This window comes from Papaver somniferum, chromosome 9, assembly GCF_003573695.1.
Source record: "Papaver somniferum cultivar HN1 chromosome 9, ASM357369v1, whole genome shotgun sequence".
Lineage (NCBI taxonomy): Eukaryota > Viridiplantae > Streptophyta > Magnoliopsida > Ranunculales > Papaveraceae > Papaver > Papaver somniferum.
The window spans coordinates 17107952-17129339 of NC_039366.1; the positions used below are offsets into that span (position 1 = coordinate 17107952).

At 36.7% G+C, this 21388-nt stretch overlaps 1 protein-coding gene and 1 pseudogene across 1 annotated transcript; one reads left to right on the plus strand and one right to left on the minus strand.

Moving 5' to 3' along the window:
* Positions 1-12589: 12589 nt before the first annotated feature.
* On the plus strand, positions 12590-17735 carry LOC113311478 (annotated as a pseudogene).
* A 2566-nt stretch (positions 17736-20301) lies between these two features.
* LOC113311479 lies at positions 20302-21134 on the minus strand. The gene is made up of 2 exons (XM_026560312.1): positions 21015-21134; positions 20302-20745 (listed from the first exon to the last, which is right to left on the minus strand). Exons 1-2 carry the CDS (start codon positions 21132-21134, stop codon positions 20302-20304), a joined length of 564 nt encoding a protein of 187 aa, XP_026416097.1.
* Between the last annotated feature and the right edge of the window lie 254 nt (positions 21135-21388).

Sequence of the window (21388 nt, forward strand, 5' to 3'; positions counted from 1 at the left end):
GTTGTAATCGCCAATTGTTATTGGGAGGGTAGAAATATTTGTCTAAAAGAAATTTATACAAGCCTTGAAAGTTTTGGAGTGCAACACTTTCTTCTCTGATTCATTCATCCTTTGTGAAACCCAATTTTTTCCAACATTATTGAAATCTGTTGTTTAGACTCGTTCATCCCTGACTCATGCACGAACAAGAGTAAGAGGGAACTGAAATAAGCATTTAATGGACCATGTATGCAGTTCCACAGATACTTCTTTTCTTCTTCCAACCACAACCAAAAGAGTAAGATGGAATTGAAAATTTTCTCGTTTCAGGCAACAAGACAGACGCATTCTAAAGCAACTTTGGCTCACATTTCCAACCATACATTCCTTTGTTTGTACTAGATCAGATTACTATAGGATCAGTTTACAGAATTCTAACTTAGAACTTGTTTGTTTGCAGCTGACTCGGCGTCTGAATCTGAGTCAACCCCTGACTCGGACCGAGTCAGCAGTCAGACCGTTTGTTTTCCATTTTGAGTCAGATCTGACTCGACCTCTGACTCAGACATAACCCCTGACTCGGACTCATTTGAGTCAGGTAACAAAATACCCCTGACTCATGGGACCAAACCACTGACTCACTTATTTCCGAGTCAGATGAGTCAGATCTGACTCAAAACAAACATATCGACTCAGATCCAGATGAGTCAGGTGATTTCACTCAGATCCAGATGATTCAGATCCAGACGACTCAGATGAGTCAGGAGTAAACAAACATGGTGTTACTTGAGAAAAACGTGTAACACTTGAAAGAGAAATACTGGCTTACGGCACCGCAATCTCCTGCAGCTGGAACCTCCTGACTACCAGCACCTGATTCCAATGTACTGCAGTGTGATAGCCTGAGAGCAACTTCATGCATATCGCTTGATTCTCTTCTGTTGCGGCTCTAACTTCACTGAATTCGCCTGCAAAGTTGAACATTGTAATTCCAATTCCAGCAATTTCGACTTTACAGATTTTAAAGAAAACAATACAATTCCAATCCAAGCATTTTCGACTTTTCAGACTCATAATTGTATAAACCAAAAGTTACTAGGTAAGAGGCAAATATGTGAGTTTTTGATAATCTACGTACCCGTACTGCGCATTCATCTCATGAAGTCCTTCCATTCTGAAGTAGTTGTTGGTAAGTCAACTGACCTTGGAATATCTTCGTGAGTTCACGAAATTGTGGCTCATACTTTAGTACAAACTTCTCCAAAAAATACTTGTCTACCCTTTTAGAAAATGTGCTTATACCTAGAGAAATTTTCCTTGATCAGACCTCTGGAGAACTTGTTTGTTTGCAGCTGACTCGGCGTCTGAATCTGAGTCAACCCTTGACTCGGACCGAGTCAACAGTCAGACCGTTTGTTTTCCATTTTGAGTCAGATCTGACTCGACCTCTGACTCAGACATAACCCCTGACTCGGACTCATTTGAGTCAGGTAACAAAATACCCCTGACTCATGGGACCAAACCACTGACTCACTTATTTCCGAGTCAGATGAGTCAGATCTGACTCAAAACAAACATATCGACTCAGATTCAGATGAGTCAGGTGATTTCACTCAGATCCAGATGATTCAGATCCAGACGACTCAGATGAGTCAGGAGTAAACAAACATGGTGAGAACACCTTGGGATAATCCTCTCCTTCAAGCTATAATTAAAAACTATTGGGTTTTCAGCAACGACTGATGAATGATAACCCATTTCGTTCACAAGGAAATTCATAACCGCCATAAGATCCTAATAACATAACACCTTGGGATAATCCTCTCCTTCAAGCTATAATTAAAAACTATTGGGTTTTCAGCAACGACTGATGAATGATAACCCATTTCGTTCACAAGGAAATTCATAACCGCCATAATCTTCTTCTCGGACACCACCATACAACTAGGCCTCTTCATGAATGCTGCTTGAATTTGATCCTCAGACTAACCCCATCTCTTGTAAACACCCACCTTTTTTCTCCAATTGGCTTCGGTTATTGATGTCAACACTACTACAGCCCTAAGAAATGTGGTTTATAAGTGATAGAACCACATATCTTTAACCTGTTCTACAATATCTTTAAATCTATTGGCACTTTCTGTATATGCTCTTGCTTGGGAGCTTAAACCCATACGAATATTGGTTTCAGGGACACCTTGATTTCTCAAAAGCTCTAGGTTGACCATCAATCTTTTAACAAGGTTTGGACCGAGAATCCAATAATTTCGTTTAATCATTTTAATGACGTTTTGGTCTTAAAGAAGAAGTAACATCCAGAATCAAAACGAGAAATGATAACCCAAAACTAGGCAAAGACATTAGTTCGCTGGGCTCAAATAATCCGAGACAAACACATTAGTTCACACAGACTCAATCAGAGACTGTTTCATCCTTGCTGCCAAGATGATTACTACTCGTTTCATTTTCTTTGCTACTTTAAAAGGTTGATGCCAGTAATGTTGTTTGACTTTTCCCTAAAGTCTACGTCACCATCTCACTCAAGCATCATGAATCATGGTCAATAAATGTGTATCTGTTAAAGAAATTTTGTGTACAGTCTCTGCAGCAGTCTATCGACAACTAATACTCAATTTAAATTCCATCTTCTTGCAGCAACTAAGTTTTCCTTTTCAACACCACTTGTTGTAACTCAATTTATTATTACCTCCAATAACAGGATAGAACAGAACCTTAGAATTAGTTTCATCGAAAATTCTCAGAAAATCCACCATTTGTGGAGGAGGAAATGAGCTATGATTTTGTCGGACTAACTGCTAATATGCATAATAATGTACAACAGTTGCGGTGCGGGTGAATCCACGGATTTCAAAGTCCAACCGCAACCAAACCTTTAAAAGTGCGGATTTGAGAATCTCACCCGTGTCCGGCCCATTAGTCTTGCGGATTGGGTTTCACCCACAAATTCGCGGACGGATACAGATAAAATCCGCGGTTCCGGACTTTTTGCACACCCCTAATGCTTTCAGTAAAGCTAAGACTGAATCTGGTTTGGTTGTGGTTTTGAATTTGAGTTTTTTAGAAGCAATAATAGCTTCATTTTTTGACAATCCATGTTGAAGAATAAAACAAGATACTGTGAAAAAGACAAGAGGGACCAACAGGTGTTGTTGATCCAATAAGGAAAAAGGGTATGGATCAACATGTATTTTTGACTCAATGGAATGGTGTCCGTGAAGTAAACTTGAGTTGCAAGTTTTACTGGTAATTGAGTCGGTTTACGTAAGAATTGTCTAAAAGTTTTTTTGTTAGAGTTTGGTTATATTTGGAAGTTTTTATTGCTTGAGAGTCAAGTCTGTTATTCATATAAATAGTTTTTTGTTGAGACATGAATCGAATACAATAGAAGAGAGAGTTTTTTTTTCAGTTAAATCTGTGTGTTTTTCATTAAGTCTTTGATATCAGATTTTCTACATCTGGTATCAGAACACTGGTATCAGGTTCTAGGACTGTGGGTATGAGAAGTTAAGTTGAAGAAGATGACAAGTTTAAGTTCAATCAAGGTGCCGGTGTTTGAAGGTAAAAACTTTGAACACTGGAGGTTGCAGATGGAGAATATATTCATATTCCAAGAGGTTTGGGATATTGTGAAGGATGGTTATGTAGAACCAGCAGAAGGAGTTGTGCTTGAAGAAGCTGCGCAAACTCTATTAGCTGAAAACAGAAAGAAGAATTCTAAAGCTACATATATTCTTCATCAGGGTGTTCATGAATCTCTCATGGACAAAGTTATCTATATTAATCAAGCTAAAGTAGCATGGGATGGTTTGATAAGCTATTACACAGGATCTGACAAGGTCAAGAAGGTTAGATTACAAACCCTAAAAAGAAAGTATGAACTGTTGCAGATGGAAACTACTGAAGCAATATCAAATTTTTTCTCAAGGACATTGAATCTTTTCAATGAGATGAAAGCCAATGGTGATACTGTAGAAGATTCAGCAATTGTTGAAAAGATATTAAGAAGTTTATCTGAGAAGTATGAAGCAAAAGTAACTGCTATAGAAGAGTGTAATACTGCTGCAACTATGACTCTTAATGAGTTATTGGGTTCTTTACAAGCTTATGAACAAAGATTGTTCGAGAAAACAGTTGCTGCAAAACAAGTCTCTTGGTCATCGCTAGACCAGTCAAATAACGTTGACGAGCTTGAGGGTCTTTACACTTTTGAATCATGAGCAATGGCTCATTGATCAACAACAAGATTCTAGTATTGTTTTTGATGCACAAAAAATCCATCTGCTTTTTGTACTATAAATGTTGGTTATGGTAATGGTAGAGGAAAGTCAAAGGGTAACTCAAAGAATGGACAAACTATTGGTTCTGGGTTCAAGAATAATGTACAGGGTCATGTTTCTAATCAATCAAGTAATAATTCTGTTTATCATAATGCTTCTACTGGTGGTTCAAGTCAAGTCAATGGTGGTAGAAGGGATTATTCTCAGGTAGATTGTCAGATTTGTAGAAAGAAAGGGCTTCTACTGAAGTACCAGCAGATGTCACTTTAGATATTATCCACCAACTGTTGCTTCTACTTCAGCTAATAATTCAACAAATGTGGGTCCTCAACATGCATTCACTACTATGATTGAAGATCAAGTTTTTGGTGATCCTTCTACATCTGAGTCTCAACAGTGGTTAGCTGATTCTGGAGCAACAACTCATATGACTGGTGATATGAATCTTTTTCAGAATACTTCTTGCTTCCAAGGAAAAGAGAAGGTGCAAGTGGGCAATGGTAAGTCCTTGATCATTACATCTACTGGTACTTTAGTTGTTAAGACACCTAAAACTAATTTTAGGCTTGACACAGTTCTTTTAGTTACTGACATGAAGCATAACTTAGTTTCAGTTGCTCAGTTTACAAAAGAGAACTCTTGCTATTTTAAGCTACATCCATATGGATATGAAATTAGAGATTTACATTCTGATACATTTCTTTCTCAAGGTAAAGTAGTTAATAATTTGTATCACATTCAATATGCTCCTACTTCTAAAGATACTCCTTGTGCCTTTTCTTCAACTTTGAGTGCTTCTTCTAAAGTTTGGCATGACAGGTTGGGTCATCCATCTAGTATGATTTTACTAAAATTAAATTTTACCAAACACATTTCTTTATCATCACCTCAGTCTTCATCTTTGTGTCATCCCTGTCAGCTTGCTAAAAGCAAGAAACTACCATTTAAGCTTTCTCCTACTCATGTTGATAAACCTCTTTCTTTGATCCACTGTGATGTTTGAGGTCCAACAGTTCCATCTTTACAAGGTTACAAATATTATATTGTGTTTGTAGATGACTTTAGTAGATTTCATTAGATTTATCCAATGGAACTCAACTCAGATGCTACTAAATGTTTTTCTCATTTTTAAACTTCTACTGAACTTCAGTTGTCCTCAAAGATTTTGGCTTTTCAAGTTGATGGTGTAGCTGAACTTGTAAAAGGTCCTTTTAATTAAGCATTTGTTGGAAACTAGTGGTATACTTATAAGAATTTCTTGTCCCAAAACCCCAAAGCAGAATGGCCTTGCTGAAAGAAAGCATATGCACATTACTGAAATGGATAATTCTTTATTTTTTAATGCACATTGTCCCAAAGATATGTGGTATGATGCTTATCTTACATCAACTTATTTGATCAATAGGACTCCATCCAAAATTTTAAAATTTAAAACTCCTTTTGAGGTTTTGTCTGGTGTTGTTCCTGACTATACCTTTTTAAAGGTTTTTGGAACTATTTGTTATCCTCATTTAGCTCATTCAAGAGCTGACAAACTCTCTCCAAAATCTGTCAAGTGTGTTTTTCTTGGATATAGTAATTTGCATAAGGGATATAAGTGTTATAATCCAGTTTCAAAGAAATCATATATTTTAAGACATGTTATCTTTGATGAAAGTCAGTTTTATTTTCAACCGTCTATTACTGATTCATCCATTGTTTCTGACTTACCTTTTGATTCTCTTTTGCCTACTCAAATTGTGTCTTCTGATTCTTCTATTTCTACTAGTACTATTGTTACTAGGTCTCATAGAGCTATTTCAAAACCCAAACAATTTCCTGATTTTATTTCTCGTTTTACTGTTAAACATTTTATTCCTTCTTCTTATCATTCTTTATTAACTACTATTACTAAGCCTAAGACTTTTAAGCAACCAATTAAGAATCCTAAATGGCAGGTGTCCATGAAAGAAGAGTATACTGCTTTGAGGGATAATGATACTTGAGATTATGTTCCACCTGAGCCACATATGAACATTTTAGGATGTAAATGGGTTTATAAGGTTAAACAAAAGGCAAATGGTACTATAGATAGGTTGAAGACAAGACTAGTTGCAAAAAGGTATAATCAGCAAGATGGAATAGATTACAATGGATGTGAGTAATGCTTTTCTTCATGGTTTTTTGGATGAAAATGTTTATATGGAACAACCTCAGGGTTTTGTCAATCCAAATTTTCCTTCAAATTATGTTTGCAAGATTAAGAAAAGCTTATATGGATTGAAACAAGCACCAAGAGCTTGGTTTCATAGGTTTAGCACTTTTCTTATGTCTTGTGGTTTTAAAAAGTGCATCTCAGATCATTCAATGTTTGTGTATTATTCTACTAAGGGTATGATTGTTTTACTTCTCTATGTGGATGATATATTGCTTACTGGGAGCTCTCCTACAATGATAAATAATCTGATTATGTGTCTGAAAAAGGAGTTTGCTATGAAAGAATTGGGTGACTTAATTAGGTTATTTTCTTGGTTTGGAGGCAGTAAGAGATGACAATTCCATTACATTAACTTAACAGAAATACACATTAGAATTGTTAGAAAAAGCTGGTATGCTAGAGTCTAAGCCATGTGATACACCAGTTGCTAAGGGAGCTAGATTGTCTGTGAATGATGGTGTTAAACTAGATAATCCAGTTGAATACAAGATAATAGTAAAGGTTTAGAAGAAGAGGTATGCATGAAACTGCCACCAGGATTTGAAAATTCTGATGACACGCAAGTATGTAGCTTAAATAAATCCATATATGGATTATAACAGGCATCACGACAGTGGTTTGCTACATTTTCATCTGCACTTATTAGTAAAGGTTTTTGTTAAATTAAAACATACTATTCACTCTTTACCTGTAATTGTGTATATGTATATATATATGTTTTAGTATATGTAGATAACACTATCATTACAGGTATTGATGAAACCTCTATATCAAAATCCAAAGTGTCTCTAAAAAGCGTTTTTCGTGTAAAAATATGGGGCATCTACGATATTTTCTAGGTATGGAAGTTTCCCGTTTGGATCAAGGTATATTTCTTTGTAAAAAAAAGTACATCCTTGATCTTATCAAAGATATGGGGATAACCGCATCCAAAGTGTTTTTTTCCCCATGGAGCAAAATCTTCGCCTCAATCCTACAGATGGTGAACCTTTATCTGACCCGAAAACATATTGCAGACTTATTTTTCGACTTTTGTATCTAACGGTTACTTGATCGGACATCACGTATGTAGTGAATACTTTAAGCCAATTTATGCAATCCTATAACTGCTCATCATGATGCAGCTTTACGTGTTTTGCGTTATCTCAAGGGAACGATTGGACATGAAATTCTTTTATCTTCCAAAAGTTCTCTACATTTATGAGGTTATATAGATTCAGAGTGGGTTGGTTACCCAACCACCCGTCGCTCAACCACGGATTATTTCACAATGCTGGGTGATAGTCCTATTTCGTGGAAATCTAAGAAAAAACCAACTGTTTCTCAATCTTCTGCCGAAGCTGAATATAGGTCCATGACTAATTTAACTGTAAAATTACAGTAGTTAAAATATCTTTTACAGGACATACGTATTCCGATTTTAGAACCTTTCACACCTTACTGTGATGGTCAAACAACAATTCATATTGCTGAAAATCCTGTACGAACCAACCAAGCATATCGAAGTTGATTGCCATTTCGTTCGTAGGAAGATTCAGAATAATCTCATTAATCCATGTTATATCATATGAGTCGACCAAATCGTTGATATGTTCCATTTTGGGTATTTACCATCTATCTTCCCCTTTCTCCCGAATGCAACGCATGATTCAAGTTTAATTTTTACCATCTATCTAATCACTCGTTGACCGTTTCTGCAATACACTTATGAATTTAATTATGATGACGTATACGTTTCGTCAGACCACATGGCAATGGTTCCATAAAAAATACCCAAAATGGAATAGACAAGATTCTCAAAATCGTTTTTGGAATTTTTAATTAGTTGGGTCAATTCTGATGAGTTCCATTTCTGAACTTGAGGATGATGCTGGTTTTTTAATCTTTTCTTAGCCGGGAATTTCAAACGTTCACGTTAATCATTTTGAACAAAATTTTCATATTAATAAATGAATATTGTTGATAGTCTATAGCAACCATTTAATCTGATTTTTTCTTCTTAAATAAGAGATGTTCTTAGAAGAAAGGAGTATTTTGCCCAAAATCTTGTAGATTCAAACGAACCCCAACGCCCTAAATCCTTTGGATTGATATGAACTCAAAGTAATACCGTGTTAAATAGCCGATGTTCTTGAATCGAGAATACCAAGTCAGTACCAGCGACCATGGTTTGAAAAAATCGCTCTCAAAACGAAAAGAAACTCAGCCCAAATGGCGAAGAAAAATCGCTCCAAATAGCGAAGAAATATGTCAAAAGACATCAAAACAAAACTAATTTTATTCAATTAAAACTTTAAAAGAAGAGAATGAATCTTACTTAGATCTTGTCCAAAAAGGACCAAATCTAGGGAAGGGGTTAATGGAGGAGATATGAATCAATGAAAGTGGACCAAATTTAATTACTATTTATATTACCTAGGTATATTTTGGTGTTTCCAATGCATACATATGTTTTTTACCAGATACATGTATAACAAATTCTTTTTTAATGTTTTTCAAGATACATGTATAACAAATTCTTTTTAACATATGTTTTTTACTAGATATTGTTTCTTGTGCATGATAACAATCAATCACAACATTGGTGAATGTAAAAAAATAAAAAATAAAAAAGAGAGATAATATGAAAAAAAATTCATAGAAAGAGAAGTCTATAGAATCCAATGAAACTTGCACTTTTAATGCATATTAACATTATCTCTCATTTATTTTATTTTAGTTCTTGAATGCAAGTAATTTTTTTTTTTCATTTTTTGTGGTCCCTAAAATATATTCTTAAAATAAAAACGATGTCACAGATCATTCGTGTTAACGTTTGACAACACAACTTTGGTAACACCGGAAGTGAATTCATCTTAAATGGAAAACCTTTATTCTGCAAAGAAATGCTAATGCACTAAATTATTACAGCTAGCACTTTTGAATTTAAACAACCACATAGGAATGGTCCTATAAAAAAATTACCCAAATTGGAATAGAAAAGATTTTCAAAATCGTTTTTGCAATTTTCGGTTTGTTGGGTCGATTCTAATGAAGCTGGCAAGATAAGTAAGTCTACTGTGCAATTTCAGAGCTTTTGATAACGTGTCTGAATTTGAAACCACCCCACTATTCAACTCATTATACTTAAGAGCTCACTTAGTGTGGAGGCTTAGAACATGAACCGAGAACATTGTCTTGCAACTACTACTTTTAGAGAGAAAGAGTGAGAGTTAGAAGATGAGGAAGAGCAAACCACAGTTTGTACTCCATCTGATCATTAAGCTTCAACCAGGTAAAATCTAAAACTTTCTCTCTTTGTAACCAGCTCTGAACTTTTTTTTTTATCTTTTATTTTTTTCATGATTTTGATCACTGTTTGTTTGTGGTTTCATTCCGTGGCTGTTTTGTATTATAGATCTTCTACAAGTTTCTATGGGTGATGTTTTGTTTTTGGATTAGCACTGTCTCTTATTCTATTCTTGTGAATGGATCTCCACGGGAAATGTTCTTTCCTTCTAGAGGTATTTATCTCCCTATATATTTATCATTTGCATGGAAACTCTTTCTCAACTTTTGATTAAAGGCGAAAATGAGAATGTTATTCAGGGTTTCAAACTTAGAAAAAATAGCCCTGCCATTTCGCATTTATTTTTTGCAGATGACTGCACGCTCTTTTCAAAAGCTTCTCTTGTTTATGCTAAGAATTTAATGATAATTATTAATAAGTTTGCTAAGGCTTCTGGGCAGGCCATTAATCTTGAAAAATCTGGTTTCTTTACGAGTAAAAAAATGCATCATAAACATATCAAATTAATCTCTAAAGTTTTAGGAATTAAATTTCTAAGTAGTACAGAGAAGTACCTTGGTACTCCGTTGTTTGTTAATAGAGACAAAACTCAAGCTTTTCATTTTCTCATTGAAATTTTTTATCACAGGCTTGGTAACTCAAAAAAAAAACTAATCTCAATGGGGCAGGTAGAACTGTAGTGACAAAACATGTTCTTTCTAGTCTCTCTATTTATCATACGTCTTGTTTCCGTTTTCCTAAGAAAATTACCTCTAAAATAGACTCTATTCAAAGATCTTTTTGGTGGTCAAAGGAAGATTCTAAAAGAGGGGCTTATTTTCGTTCTTAGGGGGATATAGGAAAATCCAAAATTTCTGGTGGTCTGGGTATTAGGAATTTCTTTGCTACTAACAGGGTCCTTATTGCAAAACTGGGATGGAGAATGTGTAAAAATCCTTCTCAGCTGGTAATATTTTTCTTAAGGATAAATATTACTCTAATCAGAACTTGTTAGAAATCGATAAGGCGGCAGACACCTCTTCATGGATTTGGAAAGGTATAGTCAACAGTCTGGTGTTTCTTAGAGCTAATATTGTTTATAAGGTGAATGATGGTAAGTCTACAAAGATATGGAATCATAATTGGTTGCCTGGTTATACTTGTCCCCCTTCTTCGATTAATTCTGATTATGGAAATTATGTCTATGTCAATGAGCTTATTAATCATCATGATAACAACTTGAATATTAATCTTCTTTCTTCGCTCTTCTCCCCTGAGGATTGTATTAGAATTAGACCACTTAAGATAAATGTTCATAAATCAGATGAAATAATGTGGGCACACACTAATAATGGTAATTATTCAGTTAAATCTGTCTATAAAGCTTTCATGAATGCGGATGTCTCAACTGATGATGCTACTTTCTGGAAAAGGGTATGGTCTATTGAATGTTTACCTAAAATTAAATTCTTCATTTGGAAGATATTTGCGCATATGCTACATGTTAATTCCCTTATCAAGTTTTATAATCCTGGTATTGATGAATGCTGTCCGTTATGTTCTATTGAGGTGGAATCTGTCATGCACTTATTTATTCAATGCCCTATAGCATCTCATATTTGGTTTGCCCTCCCTTTTCAGCATCTTATTGCGGGTGAATACTATTGGATTGATGATATTTTCTTGTCTTGGTTTGATAAAAATTTGGGTTGTTCTCCTTATGCTGTGAATTGGCCGAGTATTGGTGCTGTGGTTTTATGGTCAATATGGAAGCTTAGATGTGATGTTATTTTTAGAAAGGTTAAAATTAATCTGGATGCTACTATTATGGATATTAGAAGGTCTTTAAATACTTATATTGTTACTCCTTATCCCCTTAGAGTGTCTGTGTTCAATAATAAGCTTCCTAATCAGCAAATTAATCATATTTTGTTCATTGATGGCTCCTTCAAGAACTTTAACATGGGTATCGGTTTGATTCTGTGTGACAATGCAGGAAGGATAAAAGGTTGTAGAGCGGATTTTGGTTTGATTCATGGTGCTGTTGCGGCTGAGGCAATGGCCCTAATTTTGGCTTGCTCTTGGGTGGGTGAGATGAATCTCTCCAGAGTCCTCTTCATCAATGACTGTCCTCAGTTAGTGGATCTGGTTAATCAAGGCAAGGGTGATATTGACTGGAGAAGTCAAGACTTAGTAAAAGATTGTCGGATTTCTTTTTCTAGTTGTGTGAACTCTAGGATAGTTTTTATTAAGCGTTCTAAGAATAAGATAACTGATCGACTTGCACGTCGAGATAGGAAATTCAGCTTGAAAAACACTTGGAATTCTTCTCCTCATTTCTTGCACTCTATCATGAGGGAAGAACCCTTAAACGAATATTTGTAATGACCTTTTGTTTTAATGCAATGTTTGTGTTTCTCATCAAAAAAAAACAAACAATGTTTTGTTTTTGGATCGGTCAAATAATGCATTTGCATTTCCTTTTTCTGGATATAATTATTTTTTGCCCAAACTGGTAATAATCTCTAAATTATTTTTTTGGATTATTATCTGTTGAATGTTCATCTCGGTTTGCCGTGTTGGCTAAGAGGCACTTAGAAAAATTTAACTCTATGCCTCCATTTTTGGATACATTGCAAAGGACTGACCAAGATTTTTCCAGATTTCTATATGTTTTTTTGTAGTTGTTTTTCCAAATATTTTTTTTAGCTTTTTTGGCTTGTGTTTTGGGTGTGATCTTCTTTTGATCCGTTTTTGTTAGTTTTCGTAATTATTTGAATTTGATGATTTAACTAGGGTTTTCAGTTATCTCATAATACTTGGTGCATTTGTTTTTAGTTTTCAAAGATGAGATCTAGCGAGCCACGCGGAGCTAAACCCACAGGGTTTCCACCACCTCCACCGGTCCCGGCTGATATTGGTGGGAGTTCTAGATCGGTTGAGAAGATGTCAAAGCCTAAACGTCTTCCTATAGCCAGGAAGGACTTTGAACGCAAAGGAAAAATGATAACGCTGCAAACCAATCATTTTGAAGTCCGTGTTGCGAATCTGGAAGACTATTTTTACCACTACTGCGTACGTCTTTGCCAGGCTAATAATTTTGTTCTAATTTATACACAAAATCCTTCATACTGCTAGCTATTTTTCTGTGGATCAGGTTACTACATTTTACGAAGATGGTCGACCAGTAGATGGAAAAGGCATAGTAGGAAAGTGATGGATCGAGCGAAAGAGATCCATACCGAGTTGGCTGAAAAACATTTTGCTTATGACGGGGAAAGGAGTTTATTTACTGTCGGAAGCCAATTCCAAAATAACAAATTTGAGCTCCCTGTTGTGCTTGCAGAAGTTTCCTCAAACAGGTATCATCTTATGCTGTAGAATCAGCTTCTCCCTTCATTCCATTAAACAATTTTTTTAGTTACAAGTCACTTTAATTTATAACTGCATGCTGCTAATAGGAATGCGAGTGGGAGTGACAGTCCAAATGAAACAGATAAAAAGAGGATGAAGCGTCCATGCAATACAAAGAGTTTCAAGGTAGAAATAAGTTTTGCTGCCAAGATCCCAATGCAGGCCATTGCAAACGCATTACGGGGTCAAGAAACTGAGAACTCACAAGAAGCTCTCAGAGTTCTGGATATAGTTTTACGACAGCATGCAGCGAAACAGTGAGTGAATTCTGACAAGGTTTTTGTCCTGTTATACAATGCCTTTCTTCTGACATGCTTTGGTTTAACTGTAGGGGTTGTCTTCTTGTTCGGAAGTCATTCTTCCACAACGAGCCACGAAACTTTGTTGAATTGGGTGGTGGAGTCCAAGGATGCAGAGGGTTTCATTCTAGTTTCAGGACAACTCAGGGGGATTATCTCTGGATATTGGTAAGGTTTTCATATTCTCTTGGTGCTGCGAATTTGTTGTTTTGGTTGGATTCATATTTTAATCACTTTGATTATACCGCAGATGTGTCTACTACCATTACAATACGTCCAGGGCCTGTACTTGAATTTTTACTTGCTAACCAAAATGTGAGGCACCCGAATGACATTAATTGGGACAAGGTAATAAGAGTAATTTTACTTCAAACATTGGCATATCTTTTGTTGTTATATGTTTTCTCATTGAAAGATTTGAATGCTGACAGGCTAAGCGAACGCTTAAAAATCTAAGGATCAAGGTTCGTACCTCAAATTCAGAGTATAAGATCACTGGACTGAGTGAGTTGCCTTGTCGTAGACAAACGTAAGATTCATTATAATTCTTTTTCCATGTTTTTTTTTTGAAGATAGTAGAATGCTGATGTTCGCTATGTTGTGAAAGGCGCCCTAGGCGCTCTAGTCGCCGAAGGGGCGCCTAGGCAATAGGATGTTAGTTTGACACCCGCCTAATGTTAGCAAATGAAGGCACTCTGTTGAGATTATTAGTCCCATATTGTCTGGGTTTCTAAGATCCTGCGGTTTATAATCCTTTGGGCCTCTCCACTCATTGTCAATTGGTTTTGCGTTGGATGTCCGTATTCTAACATGGTATCAGAGCAGGCTATTTGTGTCAAGTCAAATGACCACACCTTTACTCCGCGTTACCCGATTTATTGTTCCACGTGTTAGACCCAACGAGGCTACACGTGAAGGGGCGTGTTGAGATTATTAGTCCCACATTGTCTGGATTTCTAAGATCCTGCGGTTTATAATCCTTTGGGCCTCTCCACTCATTGTCAATTGGTTTTGAGTTGGATGTCCGTATTCTAACACACTCCACTCTCTTACAATTTGGGACTTTGATTTCTTTCCTTTTAACATTGCAGATTTACTATCAACCGAAAGGGGGAAGACCCAGATGCTCAACCTGCAGAAGTCGCAGTGTATGACTATTTTGTTACAAAGTACAAGAATACCAAGTTACATGACTCTGCTAATTTCCCATGCATCAACGTAGGTAAACCGAAAAGGCCAACATACATCCCTATTGAGGTAAAAGGATGATACCTTTTGCATCTACTGTTTTTCAAGTGTTTTGTGCATAATGAAAAAAATGCGTTTGGTACATACTATAGCTCGTGGTTGTTGTCCTCTGTAGCTCTGTGAGCTGTTATCTTTGCAACGATACACAAAGGCACTGTCCAATCTCCAAAGATCTTCACTTGTGGAAAAATCAAGGCAAAAACCCCAGGAGCGTATGACTGCTTTGAGAAATGTAAGCATCCATAGTTTTATTTTATTTTTAGTTGCACAAAGCCAAATCTTTTCTTTATATTGTTGCTGTTCCTATTAGATTTTGCTTTGTTACAGGTACTGCAAATCAGCAATTATGGTAATGAGACGATGTTAAAATCTACTCGTGTTACAATTAGCCCTGATCCTACTCAAATCGAAGGGCGAGTTCTTTTGGCCCCCAAGGTATTATTCATTGTTCTGGAGTTGTACTTTTGTATTTTCCATCGCTTTTGTTCTCTACTGGATTTTACTTGAAAGCTTAAAATGCAAGATTGTGCTAATTTGGCTCCTGTTGCTTCAGTTGAAGGTGGGCAACGGTGAAGAATTCCTCCCACGTAATGGGAGATGGAATTTTAACAATAAGGTGAATTTTTCACATTGTTGTTTAATTTGGCAAGTTCCAGCATATTATTTTACCTGACAAGTTGCAATTTGTTTTTCAGAAACTAGCGGAACCAACCAAGATTGGTAGTTGGGATGTTGTCGATTTCTCTGCTAGATGTGATACCCGTGCTCTTGTTGAAAACCTCGCAAGGTGTTGTCAGCAAAAAGGAATTGTGAGCATTTAGCTTTCCTGCAAGCCATAGCTTTTATTTTGGTGCTTTGATTTTCCTCTCATTTACTAGTTTCTTTCTTTAGGTCATAGATAAGCCACTTGGTGTCTTCGCCCAGCACAGACGCAGCCCAGCGAACGTCCGGGTGGATCGTATTTGTGATCAAATGAAAGCAACATTTCCCAATCCCCCTCGGTTTCTACTCTGTATTCTGGCGGACAGGAAAAACTCAGATGTCTATGGTTAGCTGATATTCCTATTTTGTTGTCATCTCATAATCCGTCTCATAACCATGCGCCTAGAGCTTTACCCATCATGTTTAATTTTGTAGGACCATGGAAGAGGAGGTGCCTGACAGATATTGGAGTTGTCACTCAGTGCATTGCACCAACTAAAGTGAATGACCAGTATATTACTAACGTCCTGCTGAAGATCAATGCCAAAGTATATTATTGGCTTTGATAATTTTGTTTTCTTGCATTTGATCTTTTCGTTGTGGTATTTTGTCTAAAATTTGCATTTGTTTCATGTTAGCTTGGTGGAATGAACTCCTATTTAGCTGTTGAATGCTCTCCTAGTAGCATTGTGGGCAGGACTCCCACCATTATCCTTGGGATGGATGTCTCCCATGGGTCTCCTGGACAGTCTGATGTACAATCTATAGCTGCTGTAAGTACTTTTATGATTTTGATGGTGCTTGAAGAGAATCTTTACGGCTTTACCCATAGAACAAAAGATATTGATTTACTATGTTTGATCATTTTTCGTAACATACTCATTAGGTGGTTAGCTCCAGGGGATGGCCTATTATCTCCAAATACAGAGCATCAGTGAGGACCCAATATGATTGATTCCTTTGTTCAAGAAATTACCAGATAAAGAGGATGAAGGCATTGTTAAGTATGTTTTTTGCTATAATAATTTTGGAAGACTTGTTTTTATGTATCAGTTGATTTTCTCACGGCAACAATGGTCAGTTTCTCTCCTCCCTAGCTGAATTATTTTTGCATTTTATTTCATTGCCAGGGAGCTGCTTCTGGATATTTATCACAGTTCACGGGGACAGAAGCCTGAACAAATAATAATTTTCAGGTACGTACTGATATTTTTCTAATGCTTTGCACTAATAATAGATTTTTCATTCATGTCATGTTTGGTTTCAGGGATGGGGTCAGTGAGTCCCAGTTTAACCAAGTTCTAAACATTGAGCTAGACCAAATCATAGAGGTGGCATTTTCATCTTTTGATTGTTGATACTGTCTGGGTAATTGTTTGGTAGACCAAATTATAAGCATCAAGTTTTCTCTGTTGCTGTAGGCCTGCAAGGAACTCGATCCGGAGTCGAAGCCAAAGTTTACAGTGATTATTGCACAGAAAAACCATCACACCAAGTTCTTTCAGAAAGGATCTCCTGATAATGTTCCACCAGGTTTGGATTATCTATAAATCACTTCCTTCTTTCGGTTTGAAATGGTGTAACACATTTTGCTCCGGTTTTGCAGGTACAGTTATCGACAAACAAATATGCCATCCCCGCAACAATGATTTCTACTTATGTGCACATGCTGGAATGATAGTAAGCTCTTTGCACTTAAAATTTGTCCATGTGTGTTTGCAAAGTTCCTTGTAGTTCATCACTTGTTCTCAACATTCCTGGATTTTTATAGCTTCTGATTTGGGTGCGTTCTTTTCTCAAAATTTCAGGGAACAACGAGACCTACTCATTATCATGTTCTGTGGGACGAAATCGGGTTTTCAGCCGATAACTTGCAGGAGCTAGTGCACTCACTATCCTATGTGCAAGTAGACTGCTTCTTACTTTTCCTTGCTTGTGGGAGTGAATGAATGTTCATGGTTGTAATAACACACTTAAATTCTTTACTTGTTGCAGGTACCAAAGAAGCACTACCGCGATATCTGTTGGTAAGCCTGTTTTGAATTCATCCTGAATTGTTTCATACTGGATTTTGATGAATATGGTCGGATTGTGCATCTAAAGTTTGTGGTTAATTCTTCTAAGTTGTGATTTGTATTGTCATGTTTGTTCCAGTTGCTCCTGTATGCTATGCACATCTTGCTGCAGCTCAGATGCTACAGTTTCTCAAGTATGACGAGATGTCTGAATCCTCCTCGAGCCACGGTGGGGTAACATCTTCCACTAGTGTTCCAGTTCCTGAACTTCCCAGACTTCATCGCAATGTGAGAAGCTCCATGTTGTTCTGTTGAGGAGAAGTGAGTTGTTGGTTCTGGCGGTGTTATAGCTGGGCCGGAGCTTTTAATTTTGTTTTGTTAAGCCCAGCCTTTACTGGCGGCTCATGTGTATCCTAGGTGAGGGAAAAAAACACTCTCAAAATGCAACAAAAACAGAACTTTCTCTCACACCGACTCCAACCTACTTGACAGAAACTCAAATTTAATCCATAACAGGTCTTGCAGTGATCTATGAGTACTCACTATTTATTGAGAGAGAATGAATTGTTGATCCAAGGATTTTATAACCGAGAATTACATTGGTCAATATCAAACTAGGAGAGTTAACTCAAGATACTCAAAACAAACTAAACCAGTAAAACAGACAAATATGATGATCAGACTTGCACTTTGTCTGCCTCCGGGCCTCTGGCAACAGCCTGTCCATGAAGACACCCAGTTATCTTAACAGCAAAAACAACTATGTTGGTGCTGCAGGAGGTGGAACTCTGACTGGTTTCCAATAGCTAGTCATGGTTTAAAAGCTTATTGAGCAAAGGCCTTTCAGTGGTAGCCGGACAGAGCATAAAACCAATCTTTGTGAAGCTTCCATTTATCCCATTTTCTATTCACCGTGTTGTCACAAAATATACAGAAACAATGTATGATTCCTTTCTCTTTATCGAGGCATACCCTGCCAAAAGTATACACCCATTAGTTTCGCAATCAAAATTCACCAATCCTACACAGCAGTTGTGGATAAACATGGCAACAATGAAGATTCAAACAACTTCACTCACATATAATCTTCATGTTGTTCGTACATAAGAGGTGATGCAATTGTTACTTATCTTCAAGCTGTCCGTACAAACAAACCAATCTGAGTCTCTGAGTATGAAGGTAGAAAAACTACATTATGATTGTTCTTAAAAAGATTTGTTATATCCTATTCCACACATAGGCAAGAGTACCATATCTGGCTAATGAAGCAGTTGGAAAAAAGAGCAGAGTGTTCTTGAGACCACATCTGGTAGTGGGTTCTATATTTTAGGTCCATATGACATGGACTTGTACTTTATCTTAGCCTTCATATAAAGACTGACGGTGACGTTTCTGTAGTTGCCAATCAACATAATACTATAGTAGTGTCGATACCAAGGAGCTGGTAGTGCTTCATCTCTAAGACATGCTTTATTATTTACCTCTCTAGTTTTACCAAAATACAAAACTTCCTATCTTTAGTGGCAGCAAAAACCCCAACTTCTCTTCCTAAGTGAGAAAAGACCCTCATGCTCAAAATGCAACAGAATCCAGGATTTCACTATCCGAAATATCACATGCCCTGTAGATTCGGCAAATTCCCATATTCTTAACAAAAACTCACAATCAAACCACAATGGGGTTTTCTGTTATCTATGAGTACTCCCAGGATTTACTAAGAAATAATACTTTTAGGTTCTTATATCCGAGACTTACATTGGTTTAGTATCTAAGTAAAACTTCAAAGTATCGTTCTGACAGTAACTCTCGATATCAAACTAGGAAAGGTTTAACTCAAGATACTCAAACAAACTAGAATAGTAAAACGGAAATTTGATAACCAGGCTTGTGTAGCTGTGCTTTGACTGCCTTAGAATCTGTTGCAGCAGCCTGTCATGAGGACTCCCAGTTCTGCTTGCAGCATTGAAAACTTATGTTGATGCTGCAGGAGGCAGAACTCTGACTGATTGCCAATAGCTAGTCAGCAGTATGATAGCTGATTGAGCAAAAGAAATAGACCGATCAATTGTCACCACTCATCGTCAGTAGACTATTAATGGAGAATATAAGAAAACAGATCATACAACGAATCTTTTCGTAAAAATTTCACTTACCCCATCCTCTATCCTACCATATTAAAACAATACACATAACCCATCTCTCTATCGAGACATACCATGCCTGTAAGCATACATCCTTTGGTTTCACACTTAAGATTCATATAACCTATGCAGCAATTGGCTTTCATTTACCCCCATTTTCTATCCTACCATGTTGAACGATACACAGAATTCACATACGCTTCCTTTCTCTCTAATGAGCCATACGCTGCCTGACGTATTCGTCCTCACACTTGAAAATTCATAAGTCCTAGCAGCAATTGTAGATAAACATGGCAATAATGAAGATTCAAACAACTACACCATGATGATATATATTGTTCATGTTGTTCATGTTGTTCATACATAAAAGGTGACACAATTTTTACTTTGTAAATAACTAAACATGCATAAACCAAAAGGGACTATGTACGCTGTAAATATGTAAATTCAGATAATGTACGTACCGGCACTTCACATTCATCTCAGAAAAATCATTCAGTTCTGAAGTAGCTGTTGGTAATTCAACTGACCTCGGAATATCTCCATTAGTTCGGGAACTTCTTGCTCATACTTTATTACATACTTCTCCAAAAACGACTTGTCTAACATTTTAGAAATTGTGCTTATAGCAATCTTTTCCTTGATCAGACCTCTGGAGACTAAAATCCTGATAACAGAACACCTTGGGATAATCCTCTCTTTCAAACTACAACAAATAACTGTTGGGCACTCCGCAATACTCAAAGACTCGTAACCCATTTATTCACAAGAAAATTCATAACCGCCATAATTTTCTTCTCAGAGACTGTCATACATTGAGGATTTTTCCTAAATGCTGTTTGAATGTGATCCTCAGACCAACCCCATCTCTTGTAAACATCCATCTTATTTTTCCAATTGGCTTCACTCATTGCTGTGAATCCAACTATGCCTTTGAGAAATGTGGTTTGCAAATGATTAAAACCCATGTCTTGAAGCTTCTCTACAATCTCTTTAAATCTGTTGGCATTTTCCAGAAATGCTCTAGGCTGGTCAATTAGATACTTACAAATATTAGTGTGAGGGACACCTTGATTTCTCAAAAACTCTAGGTTGACCATCACTCTTTTAAGTTGGTTTGAACAGAGAACCCAAGAATTTCGTTTAATCATTTTAATGACGTTTTGGTCAGACTGAACAATGCTCTTAAAGATATCAAAGGAAGGTATTATATCTTTATTAAAACTCTGCTTCAGGATCGTTGGGTTAATTGAGATGAAGTTAGCAAGGTCAACTCCATAAAGCCCTTTGGATTTGAAAAACATCAAATCTAGGTTTAAGGGTTTTATCTGGTTTAGATGAGAGGATGGTTGGGTATCTAGGGATTAATTTAGAAAAGTGGGGTTCAGTAAATCCGTATGCTTTCAGTAAAGCTAAGACTGAATCGAGATGGGGTTGAAAAGTATAGATGCACCGAAGGAGAAGGATCGAGATGGGCACCATTTGAGAGGAGTGGTGGGACCCATTTCTGCCCACCCCTATCCCAATGCACAAAATCTTCCACTGTGTCCGTGCGATCCTTTTCAGTACCCATCACGGTGCTTGATTTCGGTGTGTGTAGTAAAGCTCTTCCGAGATACCAAATTCCATGGGAGTGACTAATATGGCGTATCCCAGACTCGGAAAACATAGCTTTAACCCAAATTCCATCCAAAGAAGAAATTCTCTCAACTCTTTCTAACATGAACTTTTGGGATGCACCAAGCCTAAACGGTTTTTAATCGAGTTATTTCAAAGTTAACTAGGATATCTTTGATCCGGATATAATAAGTACTACGCAAAAATTCT